General features: G+C 38.7%; 1 protein-coding gene across 1 annotated transcript; it reads left to right on the top strand.

The window, feature by feature from the left end:
- Positions 1-16,299, top strand: glud1b (glutamate dehydrogenase 1b). The gene is made up of 13 exons (XM_032503190.1): positions 1-612; positions 3,902-3,982; positions 4,303-4,358; positions 4,796-4,859; positions 6,742-6,836; positions 8,349-8,528; positions 10,324-10,461; positions 10,562-10,699; positions 10,826-10,906; positions 11,755-11,878; positions 12,534-12,625; positions 14,151-14,213; positions 15,273-16,299. Exons 1-13 carry the CDS (start codon positions 216-218, stop codon positions 15,390-15,392), a joined length of 1,629 nt encoding a protein of 542 aa, XP_032359081.1. The 5' UTR covers positions 1-215; the 3' UTR covers positions 15,393-16,299.
- The last annotated feature ends 4,103 nt before the right edge of the window (positions 16,300-20,402 follow it).

The following is a 20,402-nucleotide window of genomic DNA, read 5'->3' as shown; positions in this document are numbered from 1 at the left end:
CGCGTCTAGAGGATCCCCCACTGCCCTCCTGTCTCGTGCTGCCTTTTAAAGCAAACGGAAACAGTATGTCATTACCCACTCGGCCAGAGGACGGGACACGGTGAGGAGTTGCTGTGTCGCTCATTCTATCCCCTACCTGTCGTCACCCCATTGCCCTTGTTGTTTAGTTGCCTTTTTATTAGTTCGTTTACACGGTTAGCTAGCCAGTTTCAATCATGTATCGGTATTTCGGGGAGCTGCTGAGCCGCTCTGCGGGTAGTGCCCTCGCCTCGGGGTGCGTTGACTCCGCTCTTCCAGTGTCCTCGTCCCTGATGCGGGTCCGTAGCTATGCCGACGCAGCGGACAAGCCTGACGACCCCAACTTCTTCAGGATGGTTGAGGGCTTCTTCGACCGTGGCGCCAGCATCGTGGAGGACAAGCTGGTGGAGGATCTGAGGACGAGGGAGACCCCCGAGCAGAAGAGAAACCGTGTGCGTGGCATCCTGCGTATCATCAAGCCCTGTAATCACGTCCTGAGCGTGTCTTTCCCCATCAAGAGGGATAACGGAGAGTGGGAAGTGATTGAGGGGTACCGCGCCCAGCACAGCCAGCACAGGACACCCTGCAAAGGGGGTAAGAATTGAGCCAAACCGCCCCGACTGGCCCCTATGACAGCTAGGTCTAGCTAGCTACTTAGCTAGCATCAGTTAGCGGCATCAGCTAATTAAAAGCATAAAACATAATGCAGCTAAGCTAGCTAACGTTACTAGTTAACTACACATAGCTTTACAGTTTAATCCGTAGCTAACCCCAACGGTACACTTAACCACACCCTTGTTTTTTTATAAATCGTTCGGCTTGTTTCAAGGATTGCACACTCGTATGATACTTTTTGTACAGTTTACAGTGACCTTCCTTCTCACCTGAAGGTATAATGATACTGTATTTTGTTAGCTAGCAGCAAGTTAACCATCAAACTCCCCATACTTTGAGGGCAGTGTTAAGCCACCAAACTATAATTTTGCCAGTTTCTCAAGTTCCAGTGACTTGATCTGGTACAACACTGGATGGATGCACCAGTTTGTTTTTTGTTATCACTGATGTGGTCTCCTTTAATTGTGATTTGTGTGTTAAATGCATGATGTGATGGGAGAAGGCAACCCTGAAGGCATCAGGTGTTTAGCATGTCGGGCCTTAGCCATCTCTGCATGTGCTGCACACATTATGAAGAGTAATTGTTAATGCACTGTCCTGCAGTTGATTCATATACAAGCAAGTGTGAAAGGCAGGTCAAATGCACGCAATGTGTCCTCACTCATTCTGTAGACAAATACTTGAATCCACTGCTTTATGTGCAATGTGTCATCCTTTGGCAGGGTATGATGTCTAATGTGGCAGAGTGACTTAGTTATTTGGCTCAAGGTTCAAAGCAGAGGCATTATGGGCTACTGCTGCACTGCACTCTGGGTAGTTTTGTGAATAGAAGGATATGATGTATAGAAAGCCAGGATGTGTGAGAGGGGTGGTTGTGTTCCAGGCACTCCTATTTGTCAGCTATGTGACAGGTGGGGGAGGGTGCTGTGGAGAGGAGGCTTTCTTAGTAGAAAGATATGCCATTCAGTCAAAGGGCATGTTTGAATGGTGTGGTGTGGACATTGGCCTGGCCTTATTTATGGCACCCATATTAATGATCTATTACAGATTTCTCCCCCAAACCAAATTAAGCAATTAGTTTACCTGTTAATGAATCTCCAAGCTGCCCAGCCACTGATCAGTGAGAGATCACTCTGAGCAGCCTTATGTAAAATTAATAACATTGCAAGAGCGTGATTGCCTCTATCCATCGCATTAAAGTTTGAGGAGAGCAGAATATCGCCTAGATCAAAAACTAAATAAATATCAAAATCCAGCTTGGCATTACCAGTCCTCTACAGTGTTTTTAGTATTACTATATTTTCCTTGCTCTCTTGTTGCCTAATGCCTAATGCCTATCTAAGTTACAATTAACCAATAGTCACAAATCACAGCAAGTGTTAACTTTTGACAAGTGAGAAGATTGATTTATTATAGTGGCCTTTTAAACAAGTCTGATTGTCCTTTTATGCCTAACCCGTGCATAATGAGTGTCGGATAGGAATAAGAGCAGTTTTTTCCAGTGTATTTAATCATTATTATAATGCATAGGACCATGGCTGTGTTTGGATCAAAGTACAAAGTGCAAAGCCCCCCCAATAGCAACACAGCACAACAGCTTGCTGAGTTTTGATCACACTGCTCTTCACTGACTACTGAATAAGTTTTGGAAACGGAAAGTTGTCGCCTTCTCCTTTCTTTGCTGAAGTGGGATGTTACATGGAAACCAAAAAGTATGTTTGGGGCACCCCATACTTGATGAAAATTAAAGACACTAATATCTTTCTTCAGCTTTTATTGGATATATTCAGTGTCCTGTTGTTTGAGAGACCTTACCAAGTAAATTGCTTTGTCGGGCCTTTAGGCCAGACTGTTGACATTAAATGGTCTGACTGCTGCAGAAACTCTAAATTGTAGCGTGGGCTGAGTTTCTTTACAACAAATCTGTCCTCCATTTCAGGGGAATGTGTTTACAGATATGTTTTGGCTCTGGTTGCAGTGTTGAGCTTTTGGTTGGGTGGATAAATGGAGGGTTAGATAGGGGATGGGTAGACAGCAAGGCTTTCCTTCTTTTTAATTTGATCAGTGAGTCAGTGTGATCCGTGTCTTGTGTCAGCCCTGAGGTAACTCAGCTGATCTTTGGATGAATAGAAATAAAGATAGAAGGGGAGAACCACAGCAGCACTCTTAAATATGGAGCTTTGTTGTGGGAGTTTTGATTTTTTTTTTTCTCTTACTGCATTAACACAAATGGAAGTAGGTGGGTACATAATGTCATTAAGTGGCACTTAAAGATGGCATCGTAGTGGGTGGGCTTTCACTTGTGCTTCCTGTCGAACACATTAAATATGACACACACAGCACTTTTGTCCTCTTAAAGCAATCTGCTGTCTCCTTGTGCTGTTTGCCCTTGAGTTTCTCTGTAGAAGCTTCTCAGTAGAAGCTAACTCTGGATGAGCTATATTTGGTGCTGCTGGAGAATCTCTCACACACTGTACCAGATGTAGTTGTGTGGTACTTGCCCTGCCTGGCTGTATGGTCTCATGTATCACCGCCCACAGGCTGACTCACACATGTTACCGTGACGATGGTAGTAAACCCCAGAAAACAGGAAGGAATGACTAGCTCATGGGCGGGTGTCAGAATGAGGGGCTTGGATTGGTTCTTGCAGTCTCTCCACCCTTCCATTGCTATGTGTGTGAGTGCCAGGAATAATCGTGATCCCTGACCTGTTCATGTGGTCTTGTGTGTGTGGTTTTGGAAAAATACTGTGATTAATGGTCCAGTACTGTCTTTGAGAGTGTTTTATCTCTGCTATTCATTTCTCTGTTGTTGAGCTGCAGAAGTAGTGCAGTCAGTATAGGCTAATGATTTCCCCATGTTGCAGTCTGAACACTTAAAATAAAAAACACAACTTTATTTTATCATATAAAAAAATCAATATGAAGAACTTTTTGTACATTTTTGCTTGTTTGGTGGAGACGTGCCCCTTCACCTCCTGGGCACTGCCATGGTGCTCGCACCGAACCCCCACATGCTTGGGGCGCCTGTGCATTGACAGCTGCAGCCCCCACACTCTGACATCTTTTCATTTGCATATAGGCACTGAATGTGTGTATTTCAGGCCCATGTGTATTTCAGTCTTGTGTGTATTTCAGGCCTGTGTGTTCTAACAACAAAGTGAAAACAGAATTTCCCTTGTTTGATTATTACAATATAAATTATTATGTACGTTTTTTCTTTGCATGGTGGTTATAAACCTTTGTGTGTGTGTCCTTCCTTCCTTCAGGTATCCGTTACAGTACCGATGTGTCTGTGGATGAGGTCAAAGCCCTGGCTTCTCTGATGACCTACAAATGTGCTGTTGTTGGTAAGAATTCCAGTCTTAGCCTTCCACAAAGCCTCCTTTTGGTTACCCCCTGATCGCCACATGTTTATTAATACTGTTTGTCATACCAAGTTCTTTTCATTTATCCACCTCATATTTGATATTCAAAAGATATCAGAGCAGTGCTGGGCTATTACCAGGATCGCATGCGACAGTGCCAGGGAATAGTTATCCATTTTTTATTTTGCGTCGTATTGTACTTACACATTAAGAAATGTGACTCTACATGTGTATCTTAATGTTGTGTGTTTGGCACAAGCGTGTGAATGTTCCTGTGGTTTTTAAGCTGTATTCTTCTCCAGATGTGCCATTTGGGGGAGCCAAAGCTGGAGTCAAGATCAACACCAAGAATTACTCTGTAAGCCCTCTAATGTCAATCCTCCTTCCCCCACTCTCGCGTGCACAGAGAACAAACATGTTCAGCTTTGTGCTGTAATGTGTATAGGAAAGCAACAAAGCCTTTGGAGGGATATCAAGTTCCATGTGTTTCTCGCTCCCATTCAAACAAACAAATGATGCTTCAATCACACTTGAATGCAAAAGGCAGGGCTACCGGGTCTTATCCGTTCATTTTGTACTTTTTGATTAATAACGGAATAATGTGGGAGCGAGACATGACAAAAGTTTTCAAAATTGCCTGAAACTTCTTTCTAAATATAAACTATTGCTTTATATGGACAAGATGTTGTTTGTATTTAGCCTATTTTGTTTAATAACTGTCCATTGAATGTCTCATTACATTGGAACAAAGCAACATGTTTTTCTTGATGTCTATACTATGTCTGTCTGTTGCAGGATAATGAGCTGGAGAAGATTACCAGGAGATTCACTATTGAGCTGGCCAAGAAGGGGTTTATTGGTGAGTTTTTTTGTGAGAATTTTAACAGTTAAAATTGAGAACTTTAAAAGTTATTATTTGAACAATTTTAAAAGTTATTTTATAATTATAAGTAGCACTTTGAGTATTTGTTACACAGCTTGGCATTTTGTGCATTAGTGTTGTTTTGGTTAGAAAATGCTGTGGTGATGAGAGGTTTATGTTTCCACTCAGAAGAGTAAACATTTCTTGTCTTCCAGCGCTTATTCAATTTGGGTAGCTCAGGGTGTGCCTGTGTCAACTGAAAAGGGATGCAAATCTCCTATTATTGATATATGTATACATTTGTGTGTTGGTCATAAAGTGTAGTTAGTCACAATGTATTTCAGCCATAGCTGATGGACATTGTCAAAACAAGGCAACTTGCATACCTTGAGAAGATGGGGAACTTAATACTATGACATAATAATAATAATAATACAGAAAACAAAATGTTTGAACAATTTTTATTGTCAAATGATGAAAAGATTTAATTGCATTAATGTCCTAGTTGACTCGCAATTGAGCACAATTAATTTAATTTTTATCTATTCTAAATGCCTCTTGATTTCTTTTTGTCCCATTATTATAATTCTAATTTTAATGTTCTTATCAACATGGAAAAGTGGATCGGCTTGCTTTGTGCAAATGTTTTTTTTTAATTGAAAACAACATTGGCATATAACCAACTGTAGTGTTCAATTTCACATGTAGCATTCACACTTGGAGCAAATAATCTCTCACACAATGTAACACTGTCCGTCAATAAAAGGGTGAAAAAAATTCTGTAACGAGGGGACTTTTGACTTTAAATTTGCATCAACTGTGTGCTTGGCCATCAAGGTATTTCAGACTGGACGTGCTGCGATGATAGCTCAGTTCACAACAACAAAACACAGAGCACTTTGGTCTTGTCAATGGAACCATTTGGCAACTTTTAAAAAGTAAACTTTCCATTCAGAATCTCATTGACATCCATTTCAGCGTCTCGCGCTCGCCATCCTCTCAAAAAGTAATGTTACTACTCTTTGGCCGGCTCGCGAGCCCAAACAAGTGTGTGAGGTGCGCTAGTTGTTGTTTCCAGTCTAGCTAGATCCGGGATGGTTATGTAGTTTTTTTAATGTTGCTAGTTGTGGCAACAGCATGTGGAAGAAACTACAAAGTTTGCCAGGACAAAAAGAACGTTAATCTTGTGAGTAAAAAAATATTGTGCGCCGTTACAATGGGTGGTAACGCGTCTAACTGACAGCACTATTATTTATACATTAGTGTTAACTATGTTGAGCAGGGCCCCACATAAACATACAGTGGTTCAGCAGGTTACAGGCCCAGGCCAGACACAGTTTACTGCTGCCTGGATACATGTTAAGGTTTATGATGCATTCAAAGACAGCAAAGAGAAAGATAACACGGCCTGTTATCTGCTTGTGGAATGCAATAGTTGTATCATTTAGGGATGTTTTTATCTAGCGCCTTCAATAGTCTTTTTTTTATTTTATTTTTTATACACCCTGGAGGCAAAGAAGTACCCACTGCACACATCACTGCCCTGTTCTGTCGGTGCTTAACATGCTCAAACTGCCCCTATTGAGAAAGTCACCCTTTTCTCTCTCTCAGTAGACCCACCCCCCTCTCTGCATTCATGCATGCTTCCGTTTATATATAGGACACAACCCTCACATTTCCCCTGTCATCCAAAATTATATTACCAGGGACATAATGCTCATTTTGATATCCAAAGCGGTACTTAGTTATTCACACTGAAACCTGGTTTGTGAGAGAAATTCATTGTGTGAAGTTTGTACTCCTGTGCATTCGTGCACTGTACATCCGTGCTTGATTAACTGTCCCACTTTTTCCTCTCCTACCCGTCTCCCTTTACCAGGACCTGGCATTGATGTCCCAGCCCCAGACATGAGCACAGGAGAGAGGGAAATGTCCTGGATCGCCGACACATACGCCAACACCATTGCACACACTGTGAGTTCTCAGGCACACACAACCAAACTGTATGACTTGGCCTTTTTTTAGTACACATTTTAAAATAAGCAAGGAATGAGTCACACATAAAGCACGAGCAGTGGTTTCCTGCCTCTCCCTTCCCACTCGACCATTTAGACATTCCTCCTCTCTTCGAAGCAGCTTCACAAACTGAGGCCTGGGTGTTTTTGGTTATCAGGTAATCATTCTAGTATCTGAAACTGTCAAACAGGGCTTATTTGACTAAAGTTGGAAAATATTTACCTGAGTGTTCATGTTTATATTACAGCTGGTTTTAGGTTTATCTGAATAGTAAAAAATTATAATAGTCAAATACTCGCCTTGACCTTGATTTGAACCATATTAAAGTCAAGGAAAAGTGTAATTGCGGATTCAGAAGGATTTGGGAAAAGCCATTTGTTGCTGCAGACTAGAGGTGAGTGATAATTAAAACTCAAAGGATTTGTCAATGGACCAAAATATTTGGCAAAAACTGCAAGTTACTGTATCAACACTAGTATCGTTATTCAATTTGGAAAAGACAAGCAAATGTGAGCAGCTAAATTAACATTTATACAATTTTACCAGCTGTTTTTTTCCCACGTGGAATCTATTATGTTACATTCAATCTAAGATTAGTCTTGTTAACTATTCAGGCAACCCATAACCATGATGTCAGTAGACTGCCATAGAGTCTGGTGTAAGATGTTTTCAACAGGTTTCTAAATGGCTACGAGGCTAAGTGTTTTGCTGTAATTGTTGTGGCTCACAATCACATACAGGGTACTGTGATCCATGTAGAATCAATAAACACCAGGCACTCCACTGTATACCCGTGCCATCAAAATATCACTACACAATAATGACTACAAACCTTGCAATCCATTGTTGTGGATACATCTTGAATTTTTATACTAATAACGTAGCGTCTTTTTTTGAATTTCATTCGTTATTATTACACATCTCATCCCCTGCTTTCTCCAAGATACTAATTTTCCCTCCCCTCTCACCTTACCTCACCATGTGCCCTCTGTTACAGATACTCCTGGCAGGGCTTTGGAATGAGTGACACATTCTTGCTCTGGGTATCTTAGGGCAGAGGATTATGGGTAGTTTGTACTGACGTTCAGTCAGGAGCAGCACTGCCTGGTACTGTGACACTACACAACCTCCAACTGTGTGTATGTCAAGCAGTTAACTACATGGTTGAAAGCTGATACAGAAAGTAAAAATGCAGTACCACTATGGCCTCTAGAGACTGGTTCCAAAAATCTCAGAATTTATTGAATTCCCTTAAAAAAGTAGCAGATTTGGTGTGCATGCAGCCTAATCTGAGTTGCTATTATGAGGCTCATTGGAGACATGAAGTTTTGGGCTGTGTTAAGGTCTCATCCAATCACACACAGTCGTGATGGTTGCTGTTTGCTCTCACACTATGGGCATCATAACCAATCCTGAGTAGATAATCTTCTAGGGTCTATTTGGCTTGATGTCTTCTATATGTGTGTGCAGGACATCAACGCCCATGCATGTGTGACAGGAAAGCCCATCAGTCAGGGAGGAATCCATGGACGTATCTCAGCCACTGGTCGTGGAGTTTTTCACGGCATCGAGAACTTCATCAACGAGGCGTCTTACATGAGCATGCTGGGCCTGACACCTGGCTTCCAGGACAAGACCTTCGTCATCCAGGTACACACAACTGTAGTATGATCATAGAAACATTTTAGATGGAGAAAGAAAGAACAGAAACAGAAACACTAACTGTACTGCAGATCTTTACTCACAGATACTCACAGGATTTACGTTTTCATTTGAAATCATGATGAGGGGTTTTAGAGCCTCAATCAGAGCAATGCCATCTGTTGTAGCCTGGCTCTGATCTCCTCAGATGTCAGTGAACTGAAGGAGGTTTGCTTCTTTGTTTATGAGGAATGAGAGAGTAATTAAGTCTCATGGTGGAACTGTTCCACTCCTCTAATTCCTGCATACCAAGCTAAGTCAGTTAGGTTATTGAGCTCAATGTTTTTTGTGTTTGGGATTTAATGAAATCAAAGGAATATTTAATAGGAAATATGATGAAAATGAACTTGACATAATGAAAAACAGGGCAAGTAGTATAGAAGTTGGTAACATTCAACATTAAAGACATTTTTCTATAAGGATACTTCTGATTTAATTAATAAAAAGAAGTGCATCTGTGGGGACAAAAAGTCAGAGCAGTCTCCCGATCTGTTTCACTTCCATGTGTCACATGGCAGCACCTCACGTGTCACACACACACACACACACACACACACACACACACACACACCCTAACACTAACACTGACACATGGGTAGGGAGCCCCTAGGCACTGCTTTCCTAGAATGCTTTCTATATTTACCTTTTTTTAAATGACAACCTGTAATCTGGTATTCTTGATGATAACCCTGTATGTTTAGATGCATTTCACTCAACAAAAATGTCTGTGTAACATTTAGACACATAAAGGAGAAACTGCTCTCTTTGTTTCTTTTCTTATAGGATTGATATCACACATCATCAACATTATTTCTTGCTTTTTATAAAGATTTGCAAAGAGGCAGATTTTTTGTCAGCAACAATAAAGAAAACCATTACAGATGGGAACAGGGATGACATTTGCAGAGGGGGCATTTGTGTGAGGAATGAGAAGGGCAGCATTGAGGAGGTGAAGAAGTAGTGACAGCAGCTGAATCATGACATGGATGTTGAAAAAGCTAATCCCTCTGTGTTTGTGTTTGAGGATTATGTTGTGCCGAGATTAGATTTTCTTAGAGATTTATTAGGGAGAGAGGAGAGTAAGATCTCTAGTATGGTATCAAGATCAAACAAGGGCCTGTTTTTTCTCCATTGCACTTAAATTAAAACAAATAACATCTAGTTTAGGGGTGCGTTTGTGATATGACCATACTGTACTGAATGTGCCATAAACAATAGAAATTGAAGAAACCCTGCAGTTGGAGGTTCCTATCCTTTAATCTCTGTCTTGGACTGTTTCACGGCTACATTGTGTTTTGAGGAGCTTGGAATCTGTAATGAAGTATCCAGATTTATTTCTTTCATTTATTCACATACATTTTAGATTGCAACAAGGCAACAAGATAATTAGCTCCAGACCTCATCCCTTCTGTCCATCTGTGCTTGTTTTGGTTTGCCTTCTCTCCATTTCTCACACGTTTACACAAATATTTTATCGAACACATGGCACCTGTCTGAGGTCTGATTTCAGGTCAAGATAAAGTAAAAAAAATAAAATAAAGTGATAATGATGAATGTTATAACTGAAACTAGCCACATGGTGGCACCACAGTACCTTTCTTTTTTTTAATGGAACTGAACCATAACTTATGGTTGAATAAAACTGGGTATAACCACTGAAAATATTTACTACTGACAGTATTTAAAGATTTTAAAGTGATTTGTTGGACAGTGGTGATCATGAACTTGGTGTGACTTTTCACAGGGCTTTGGTAATGTGGGTCTCCACTCCATGAGGTACCTGCACAGGTTTGGGGCCAAGTGTGTGGGCATCGGTGAGATTGATGGAGCCATCTACAACCCAGAGGGCATTGACCCCAAACAGCTGGAGGACTACAAACTGGTACCATTCAATCTTCCATTCATTTTTACATTTTTTTTATTTAACACCCACTGAAATATTCAAAAATGTTCTCCTGTGTGTATCTCTGCACTTTCTGCAGCAACATGGCACCATTGTGGGCTTCCCAGGAGCTAAACCCTATGAAGGGAATATTTTGGAAGCCGACTGCCACATCCTGATCCCTGCTGCCGGAGAAAAGCAGCTCACGCGTGTCAACGCCCCCAGGATCAAGGCCAAGGTAAATACTCAATTTAATTAATCCAAGGTGCTTTGCGTGAAATTGACATTTGACTCTACATGAGTAAGGACAAGGCTACCAAGTTGCAGTCATGTAAAGTGTGTGTTTGCATTTTGTGGGTTTTAGATCATTGCTGAAGGTGCCAACGGTCCCACCACCCCAGATGCTGACAAGATCTTCCTGGAAAACAATGTCATGGTCATTCCTGTAAGAACACACACACACACACACACACACACACACACACACACACACACACACACACACACACACACACACACACAAAGTATGAAAACTATATAACGTTTAGCAGTATTTGTAAAGACTTTTCTCCATTCAGATATAAAGCAGTCTCTAAAGAGTCTCTAAAACATTTTTAAGCTTAGTTAAGACCCAACCAACGTCACACTATGATTGATTGGTTCCTATTTGTCATAATTTTCTTGTCAACTTTGTACCAGTTGTGGTTATTTTACAATCAAGATCTTTAATGCAATCCCATAGCAGCAGTTAAATCAAAGTTTGATGACAGTTTGCGGAGCTGTTTTTTCCCTGCACTTTCAATCAAATCTAATCAACCACACCCACCTATTCCGTATGGAGCAGATCAACTAAGTTTTGTTGAGTTAATCTCACTTTTAAATTACGGTGTTTCTTGTTTGGTCATGAATATTTAATGTTACAGCAAAAATCCAAAATGTTGTATGTATGTATGTATAAATGTAAATAGACCTAAACCATAAAGGTTGAACTCAAATAATAAGCAGTGAAAACTTTTCTAAAAATAAGAAGTAGTAGTCATGCAAACTATAATCTGGTATTTATTGCGTAAGCAACATATTTTTATGCCAAGGGCTTTTCCTCAAGCTTGTCAAAATATTTATTTCACAAAAGCATTGCAGTTTATTCCGGTGTCTGTATTTAACCGAAAACATTTTCACTCTTTTTCCCAAATCAAATCCTAATAACGGCAAAAAGGAAATTTAGTCAAAATAGGTTTACACACAGAGAATACCAGTTGGTCAGATGTCTGAGTTTGATGTTTCCACCTGCAGGATATGTACCTGAATGCTGGCGGTGTGACAGTGTCTTATTTTGAGTGGCTGAAGAATCTCAACCATGTCAGCTATGGAAGACTGACCTTTAAATATGAGAGAGACTCAAACTACCACCTGCTCAGTGAGTACACAACCGTTCTTTACGTCCTTTGTAATCTGCAGACAGACTCAAGTGTTTTCAGATCATAAAACACAATCAGTAGATACATTATCATTACATTTCCTCACTATTCATGCTCAGTTTGGCCATTCTTACTGTTAACATGCGGGTCTGGGCCATGTTTTTAATTTGTAGAAAATCTTCCGTGAACCTCTTTGGTAGTTGTATGTACAACAACCTTTACAGACTTATATAAAGATATGGTACCTTCGTTAGACTTGAGTCTGATTAAGTCGTCTTTGTTGACTTTCTACCTGTTCAGGATACTTTTCCTTCATTGCACTCAGCCATTCTCTCATACGTGTGCTCATGAACATGAGGCACCCTATCTCACCCTTTTTCTTTGCACAAAAGAGCGTGTCTTTTTAGGCTCGGTTATTTGTATTTTTTTTTTATCCATTCCTTTTTGTGATCACCGGCTTTTTTAGGGTATTTAAATTCACGAGGAGTAACACCAGTAGCTATCTGTATTTAAACTAAAATAACCTTTTTTTTTTTTTTGTAGATTCAGATCAGGATTTGCATCTTATACAGGAATTATAAAATCCAACCTACCCATAATCTATCAAGTCTACCTCCTTTTCTTCACTCTGTCCTGTCCTGTTTTCCCATCTAGTGTCTGTGCAGGAAAGTTTAGAGAGGAAGTTTGGCAAGCAGGGAGGACCGATCCCCGTCGTACCTACTGCTGACTTCCAGGCCAGAGTTGCTGTAAGTAACATCTGCTGACACACACTTATTAAAGCAGATACTTGTGCTGGTGAAAAAAAATGTAATGAACAAAATATCAATTTTAAGATGGTAATTATTTCCCCCACCTGGGTTTTACCATAGCTGTATTGTCGCTGCTGAAGTTGTTCAATGCTACAAAGCTGTTGCTGCTGATACCAGATCTCGTAAATACAGTACCTCCTTTCCATGACGCTTCCAAGTACATGCAGCTCAATAACCAATACTATTAACGGGAAAATGCGGGGGAAAAAACAAGTTACGCCCTAGGCATGAACCAAATGTGCTAATATATACGCATCCCTACAAAAATAGATAAGTCCTTTTACGTCATTACGCCTGGATGCAATTCTTTGAGTTTGCAATGATGCAAAACTTAAAAGTAACTTCCTTTTGGTTCACAAAAATGAGTCTACTATCTAAATAAGCCATCAGCTTGAAAAGATTGGACAATGAAGATGCAAATTGTGCTCCAAACAAGAGAACAAATGTGCCAAATATGCCCATTCCCAATTGGATAAACAAACCGTTATCATAAGAATGACATACAACAAAGGTCTTGTACACATCTATCGTATTAGCACTGTACCTAACTGGTATTTCCATCACAGAGGCCAAACAATGCCCATAACAAGTTACAGAGCCTTACAAAAAGTTAAAGTATTCAATTTGCATACTTATAAAAAAGTGAAAAGCACGGAATACTCAATGGTGAAAACATGCAACCAAGCTAATATTTATCATTGTTATCAATGATCTGTTAAATTTAATTATCAAAAATAGACCGAGACAACTGATATATCCAGTTAATTTTCACTTGTGAACACAAGGAGACCGTTTCCACACTACAGAATAGTACAGAAAATGCTTAACTGGAAGCTCTCCACTTATTTTTACAAAGTGGAGGTTGTCAGTTTATCGCATTCTGTCTGGGACTCTCCTCCGCCTGCTCTGCCCCAAAAACATCCTGTGCCTTTCACAAGGACCGACGATGGCTCCATGGTTATCTTGTATATAGAGTGATCAGTATAATATGGTATAATCATGCAAATAGTTTTAATAATAATCAGAGAAAAAGTATTAGAGCCCGATTTATCTTATTATTCATCAGAACTTTAATATATTTTAATGTTCCTCTGTTGTGTTGTGACAATAAAACAAATGATCATATTATTTTAGTGAGAACTCAAATAACTACAAATGACTAATGTTAGGGAAATCTGTTTGTTTGTAACGCATTTCTGGATTAAAAATATATATATATATATATATATATATATATATATATATACAGTATATCGGCTAATATATCAGCATATCAGATTTATAAATAACCAAATATTTGTATCGGTCTTAAAAATCCTGTATTGGTCGGGCTCTAAAAAGTATGTATCATAATTTTCATGATCTATTTTCTGTTGCTTGACTAAGTGATGAATCATGTCAGCACTACTTTGCACGTCTTTCTTGAGATGACCGTGCGGGTAACATTCATCTTCCTTTGCAGGGTGCCTCTGAGAAGGATATTGTTCACTCTGGGTTGGCCTACACCATGGAGAGATCTGCCCGGGTAAGTGAACGTTTGATTCATAACACAGTCCAACCTGTTTTTTGTCAGCAGTCGCCATCTTATCTAGTGGAATGAACTGAGATGAAAACTCCAACTTTGGAAATGTTAGCAAGAGGACATCACACTACCAACAAACCACCTCAAAGTTTTCTATTGTCATGTGCACAGCAATTACAGAGACACAGTCATTGGCAATGAAAATGTTAGATCTCAGGCTACTACAGGCAACTACGATGGAGACAGTGGAAACAGTGGATTGTGCTGCAGCAGTTAAATCCTTTCATTCAGTGCCATCACACTTGTAGTAAACACTGTTACTGCTAGCCACAGTAGCTAGGCAACTGTCAATGTAGGCAAAAACTTAATTTATCTGTGTCCAGATGATGTTAATTGATTCATTACTTTGCTATGAATTAGTGTTAAACACAGCTGGAAAGCACTGGCAGAATTGTGATTTGAAATGAAAAAAACAAAACTAAAACACATTGTTAGTGTTGATATAACATTAATATGTTATCTAACTGCATTATATGTAGTAACTTGAAAAGGTCTTTAGAAAAGTCGAACACTGCAGAAACCAAGTTTCCCATAAGACATAATTTGACCTTTTTAAAATGTTAGTTACCAAACATCTGAGTTGTTTGACAATAAAACTGTATTTTTTGTAGCACCTTTCATACAGGCTAGTGCAGTTCAGAGGGCTTCACAGATGACTGATAAGCTGATTTTAGGGTGGTATACAAACAAGTATAGACTGGAAGAACAGAAGACAAACCATTTAACAATTTGAGACCAATGCTAACAAGACAATACAATTATGATGGTAATAATAATGAAATAGTTCAATATAAGCTAGACCAAAAAATTATGAAATCTCTTAAAAGGAGACATAAAATCGATAAGAGCAAGAAAAAAAAACTTTTATTGTTAATTAAAAAATGGTGAATGAAATTATGTAAATTTCTATGAACTATTCATGATACAAAGCTAGGCTAGGATTCATTAGTTGGAATTGCTGTTAACATTGTATAACATGTGTTCTCTTTTGCCTTTTTCTAGCAAATCATGCGCACAGCAACCAAGTACAACCTGGGTCTGGACCTCCGGACAGCCGCCTACGTCAACGCCATCGAGAAGGTCTTCAAGGTCTACAACGAGGCCGGGCTTACCTTCACATAAATGGCCAATCACACCCTTCACCCCCACCCCACCCTCCTGCTATTGATCACCCTCTCCTGCCTTGTTCCACCCTCTAAACAGCCTTCAAAACATATCAGTTTACTGCTGCTTTTTGGCTCTTCTACACACACACACACACACACACACACACACAGTGTGTATTTATCCTGTCATCGGTTATGCTGCCATTATTCTGTATCTGCATCTATGTTTAAATGTTGCCTCTTCTTGTTTTTGCCTGAGGTTGTATTGAGAAAAAGCAGAGAGAGGAAGTAACATCCTGTTTTTCCGGCAGCCCTAATACAAATGTTATGATATTGTTGTATGGCGGACATGTTCAGAATGCCCATTTTGTGATCGCTGATGCACCCGTGACCCTCTGCTGCGACTGTTTAGTTGACAGCACTACAGATGCCTTATTTCAGAAAGAGGTCTGCTCTGAAAGGAAGATTGCCACTTAAATTTAACTTTAATGCAAAGGGATTTAGATTTAACTTCATGTGAATAAAAGAGAATAGTAATTTTATTACTCTTGAGTTTGTCCTCACTATTCAGGTGTAAAGGTTAGTAGCAAAGTTGCCAAGGTTAAAGATTACATACAAGGATTTTTTTTTTCATAGTTAGTGTTTTGTACTGTTGAAGATTCAAAAGATGCTCCCTCCCACCCGCCTTTTTACCTGCTTTCCCATCGCTTCATCTCGTATATTAAAAGCCGCTTCTCTCCGACTCCTCCGCTGGCCAAGAAAGGGGAGCAGGGAGGGCGGGAGGTGTCACTGTGACTGCCCGTCCCCTGGTTGAATTTGCTTCAGTTTTAATCGTCCAGTTCCTCAACATTAAAATTATTTTGGAGGAAATTATTTTTTGTTTATATTTTTTTTTTTAAACCAATAAAATGTTCAGCAGAAGAGTCAGTGTGTTGTATCAGTTTATTTTCATACTATACTGCTACAAACCACACATTCCATGAGTGCTGATATATAGTAAAACATCCATGTGACTTTTAACTACATGTATCACTCTGCTTTAAAGTGTCCATATTATGAAAAAAATCATCTTTTTGTGTCTCTGGTGCTTCCACACGCATACAAAATAAGAAAAACACTATTCTATATAACTGTCTATGCTGTTTTGAGTGAGATACGGGTTTCTGAATGTCCTCTGCCCTCAGTCTTCAAGTGAGCTGTTCACATTCTGCACAGCTTTCTATGTCACTAGCCGAGACGAGATGGTTAACCATAGCATGCTAGCGCTAGCTCGTTCTAATGGTAAAACACTGCTACAACACACACTAGTTCAACATAATCTACAAAAGAACAACTCACATGTCCCTGTTCCGCAGGTATTCCACAAGTGTCCCTCGTTTAGAAGAAGGCTCCCAGCTAATCCTGCCTTGTACTGACCAACGGAGAAAGAGTTATCTAGCAGATGTGATCTTACCTAGCTACTGTGCATGTGTGACTCTCAACAAAGATAGTATAGAAGTGAGATGTCTCACTCTGTAGCTAAAATAGAGACCCAAACACAAGGTGAAAACATGATCTGCAGCAATGTGCAGTAAAACAAAAATATGTTGTACTTTGAAAATGAAACCATATAAACCTATTCTGGTACAACCTCAAAATACAATTATGAACCTGAAAATGAGCATGGTATGGGCGCTTTAAGAGTGTTCTATAACCAACAAACTACCAGAAAGATGAACATATTTATACAAATAACATTTGAGTTAAATTATGAATGGTCATCAGAAGAGGACAAGAGAAAGGAAAGAAGCCCAGATAATTAGTGCAAACCTCCAGGTGTGCTCATATGTCAACAAACCATGGTGAGACCACAGTAATGTACAGTATATGCATCGTAAAAACACTTTTAATATGTTTATATACATAAATGTGTTTTAATGTGCCATTAGCACATAGTCATAGTAAAGTATGTAAAAACATTTTTAAATAAAATCATAATCAAATATGTCAAAAAAGTTGAAAAAAGTCTTAGTATAAAAGGCCGAAAAAAGTAATAGTATAGCATGTAGAAAAAAGTTTTTTTTAAAAAGCATAGTATAGTATGTGGAAAAAAATCTTAGTATAGTATGTCGAAAAAAGTTATAGTATAAAGGATGCCAAAAATAGTCAAAGAGAAGTCATAGTATAGTATGTCAAAAATATTTGAAATAAAGTCATAGTATAATATGTTGAAAAGGTCAAAGTATGCTATATCAAAAAATAAATAAGAAAGTAATTGTATGGTATGTTAAAAATAGTAAAATAAAGTCAAAGTACAGTATATCAATAAGCAAAAAAAAAATTAATAGTATAGTGAGTTGAAAAAAGTCATAGTATAATATTTTGAGAAAAAGTAATAGTATAGTATGTAGAAAAAAAGTCATAGCATGGCATGTTGAAAAAAGTTTTAAGAAAAAGTCATGGTATAATATGTCAAAAAAAGTTTTTAAAAAAGTCTTAGTATAACAGGCCGAAAAAAGTAATAGTATAGCATGTCTAAAAACGGTTTTTTTAAGTATAGTATGTGGAAAAAAGCGTAGTTAAGTATGTGGAAAAAAATCTTAGTATAATATGTTGAAAAAAGTTAAAGTATAAAGGATGTCAAAAATAGTCAAAGAGAAGTCATAGTATAGTATGTCAAAAAAAGTAAAAAAAAACTTCATAGTATAATATGTTGAAAATAGTAAAAAAAAAAAAGGTAATTGTGTAGTATGTCAAAAAAGCAAAACAAAAACGTAACAGTTTAGTATGTTGAAAAAAAGTCATAGAATAATATATTTAAAAAAGTCATAGTATGTCAAACAAAGATGAAAAAAAGTAATTGTTTAGAATGTCAAACAAAAAAGCATAATAGCATGTTGAAAAAAGTTAGTATAAAGGATTCCAAAATAGTCAAAAAAAGTCATAGTACAATATGTTGAAAAAACTCATAGAATAATATGTTGAAAAAAGTGGAAAAAAGTAACTGTTTAGTATGTGGAAAAAAGTCATTGTATGTCAAAACGTCATGGCATAGTGTGTCGAAAAAGTCATAGTGTAGGATGTTGAAAAAAGGTCAAAAAAATGATAGTATGTGGAAAAAGGTCATTGTATAGCATGTGGGGAAAAAGTCATATTATAGTATGTTGAAAAAAGGGATCGTATGTCAAAAAAGGTTAAAAACAATTGTTGAAAAAAGTCACGGTATAGTATGTCGAAAACATCATAGTAAAGTACGTTGAAATAACATATGGATATTGTACACTTGGAGGAATACCTCGATCAGTTGGGGGTTCGGTGCCTTTTTAAGGAGAAACCAGACTGGTACAGTTCCAGCCACCAATCCACAATACATACTTTGGTATGTACGGGGACTTAAACCAGTGACCCTCTGACTCCCAACCCAACGCCCTACAGACACTACTACTGGCTATCACTCCTTGAAAAAAAAGTCACAGTATATTATTTGGAGAGAAAAAATGTATAGTGTAGTATGTCGCAAAACATCCATAGTATAGTATGTTGAGAAAAGTTAAAGAAAAGTATTTTTTGAGTATGTTAAAAAAAGTGATAAAAATGTCAGAGTATAGTATGTCGAAACAAAGTTGAAAAGAAATCATAGTATGGTATTTGGAAAAAAAGTCGGAGCATAATATGTGGAAAATGGTCATGGTATTTTCTGTTCAATTTGTCGCCAATCTGCACACTCAGTACACTCAGTGTGGATCACAATTACGTTTACTGTAACTCTGGCAAACTGCAGTTCATTTCTGAACTCAACATCACATACATTTATCACACCATACAGGAATTTGTACATTATATGAATGCACATTTTAAGAGCATTCGTTTTTACTTTAAACTCTTAGTGTTTGTGTTTTTGATTTTTGTTGTGTTGCCGTGAAAAGTTGTTACTTTTTACTCACACCTTTACTGGTGTGAGTAAAACACTTAAAATCTCCTTAGGGTTAGGGTTAGGGTTAGGGGTTAGGGTTAGGGTTAGGGTTAGGAGGTTAGGGTTAGGGGTTAGGGGTTAGGGTTAGGGGGTTAGGGTTTCTGGGTTAGGGGGTTATGGGTTAGGGTTAGGGGTTATGGTGTAGGGTTAGGGGTTAGGTTAGGGTTAGGGTTAGGGTTTAGGGTTAGGGTTAGGGTTTAGGGTTAGGGGTTAGGGTTAGGTAGGGTTTAGGGTATGTTTAGGGTTAGGGTTAGGGGTTAGGGTTAGGGTTAGGGTTAGGGTTGGGGTAGGGGTTAGGTGGTTAGGGTTAGGGTTAGTTTAGGGTTCTTAGGGTTAGGTTAGGGTTGGGGTTTTAGTGGTGAGGGTTAGGGGTTATGGTTGGTTCGGTTAGGGGTTAGGGTTACGGTTAGGGTTAGGGGTTAGGGTTAGGGTTAGGGGTTAGGGGTTAGGGTTAGGGTTAGCGCATGTCAGTGTCTGACATGCCTTGTCATAAAAATGGTGTTACAAACTCAAATGCAATATGTCATAAAAATGTCATAAGCTAACCAGCTCTTAGCTTTACTTAACGAACAGACATGAAAGTGCTATAGATTTTCTATTTTTAAATCTCTGTAAGAATGCAAACAAACAAGAAAATTTATTTGGAGTCCCTGTGGTCCCTTACTGGGAAAATCTAGCCCCAAATGTGAAATCAAAATATAAACTCAACTCCTGATGTTCCACATATTCAAATAAATTCTTCACACAGTTGCTTGATTTCAACAAAACCTTTTTAATTTCACTGGTACTGTTTATAAAATCAGCGAGTCTGCTTTGATGCCAACTAAACATGGTGTGTGATTTTGTGTTTGTGTGTTTAAGGAATTGTGATTGAGTGTTGTTGAAAGTGTGCTGCGTGTGTTGGTACAAGTGTAGGGTAGAGTGTAATTTATATGCATGTGAATGTCAGACAATGCTTGATAAGGCAACATGCAGTCATCAGTTTCCATTGACCTCAAAGTAAAAACACACCAACCTGCTCCAGACACACACACACACACACACACACACACACACACACACACACACACACAC

The sequence above is a fragment of the Etheostoma spectabile genome, chromosome 21, assembly GCF_008692095.1.
Source record: "Etheostoma spectabile isolate EspeVRDwgs_2016 chromosome 21, UIUC_Espe_1.0, whole genome shotgun sequence".
Taxonomy (NCBI): Eukaryota; Metazoa; Chordata; class Actinopteri; order Perciformes; family Percidae; genus Etheostoma; species Etheostoma spectabile.
Note: the sequence above shows the minus strand (reverse complement) of the source record. Positions and strands in the feature narration are given on the sequence as shown.

What these genes read in the sequence shown, in the direction of transcription:
- glud1b (XM_032503190.1), top strand. Translation starts at nt 216, where the DNA reads ATGTATCGGTATTTCGGGGAGCTGCTGAGCCGCTCTGCGGGTAGTGCC. An exon ending in ACAAGACCTTCGTCATCCAG is followed by an intron (nt 8,529 to 10,323) that starts GTACACACAACT and finishes GACTTTTCACAG; the next exon opens with GGCTTTGGTAATGTGGGTCT. An exon ending in ACTTCCAGGCCAGAGTTGCT is followed by an intron (nt 12,626 to 14,150) that starts GTAAGTAACATC and finishes CTTCCTTTGCAG; the next exon opens with GGTGCCTCTGAGAAGGATAT.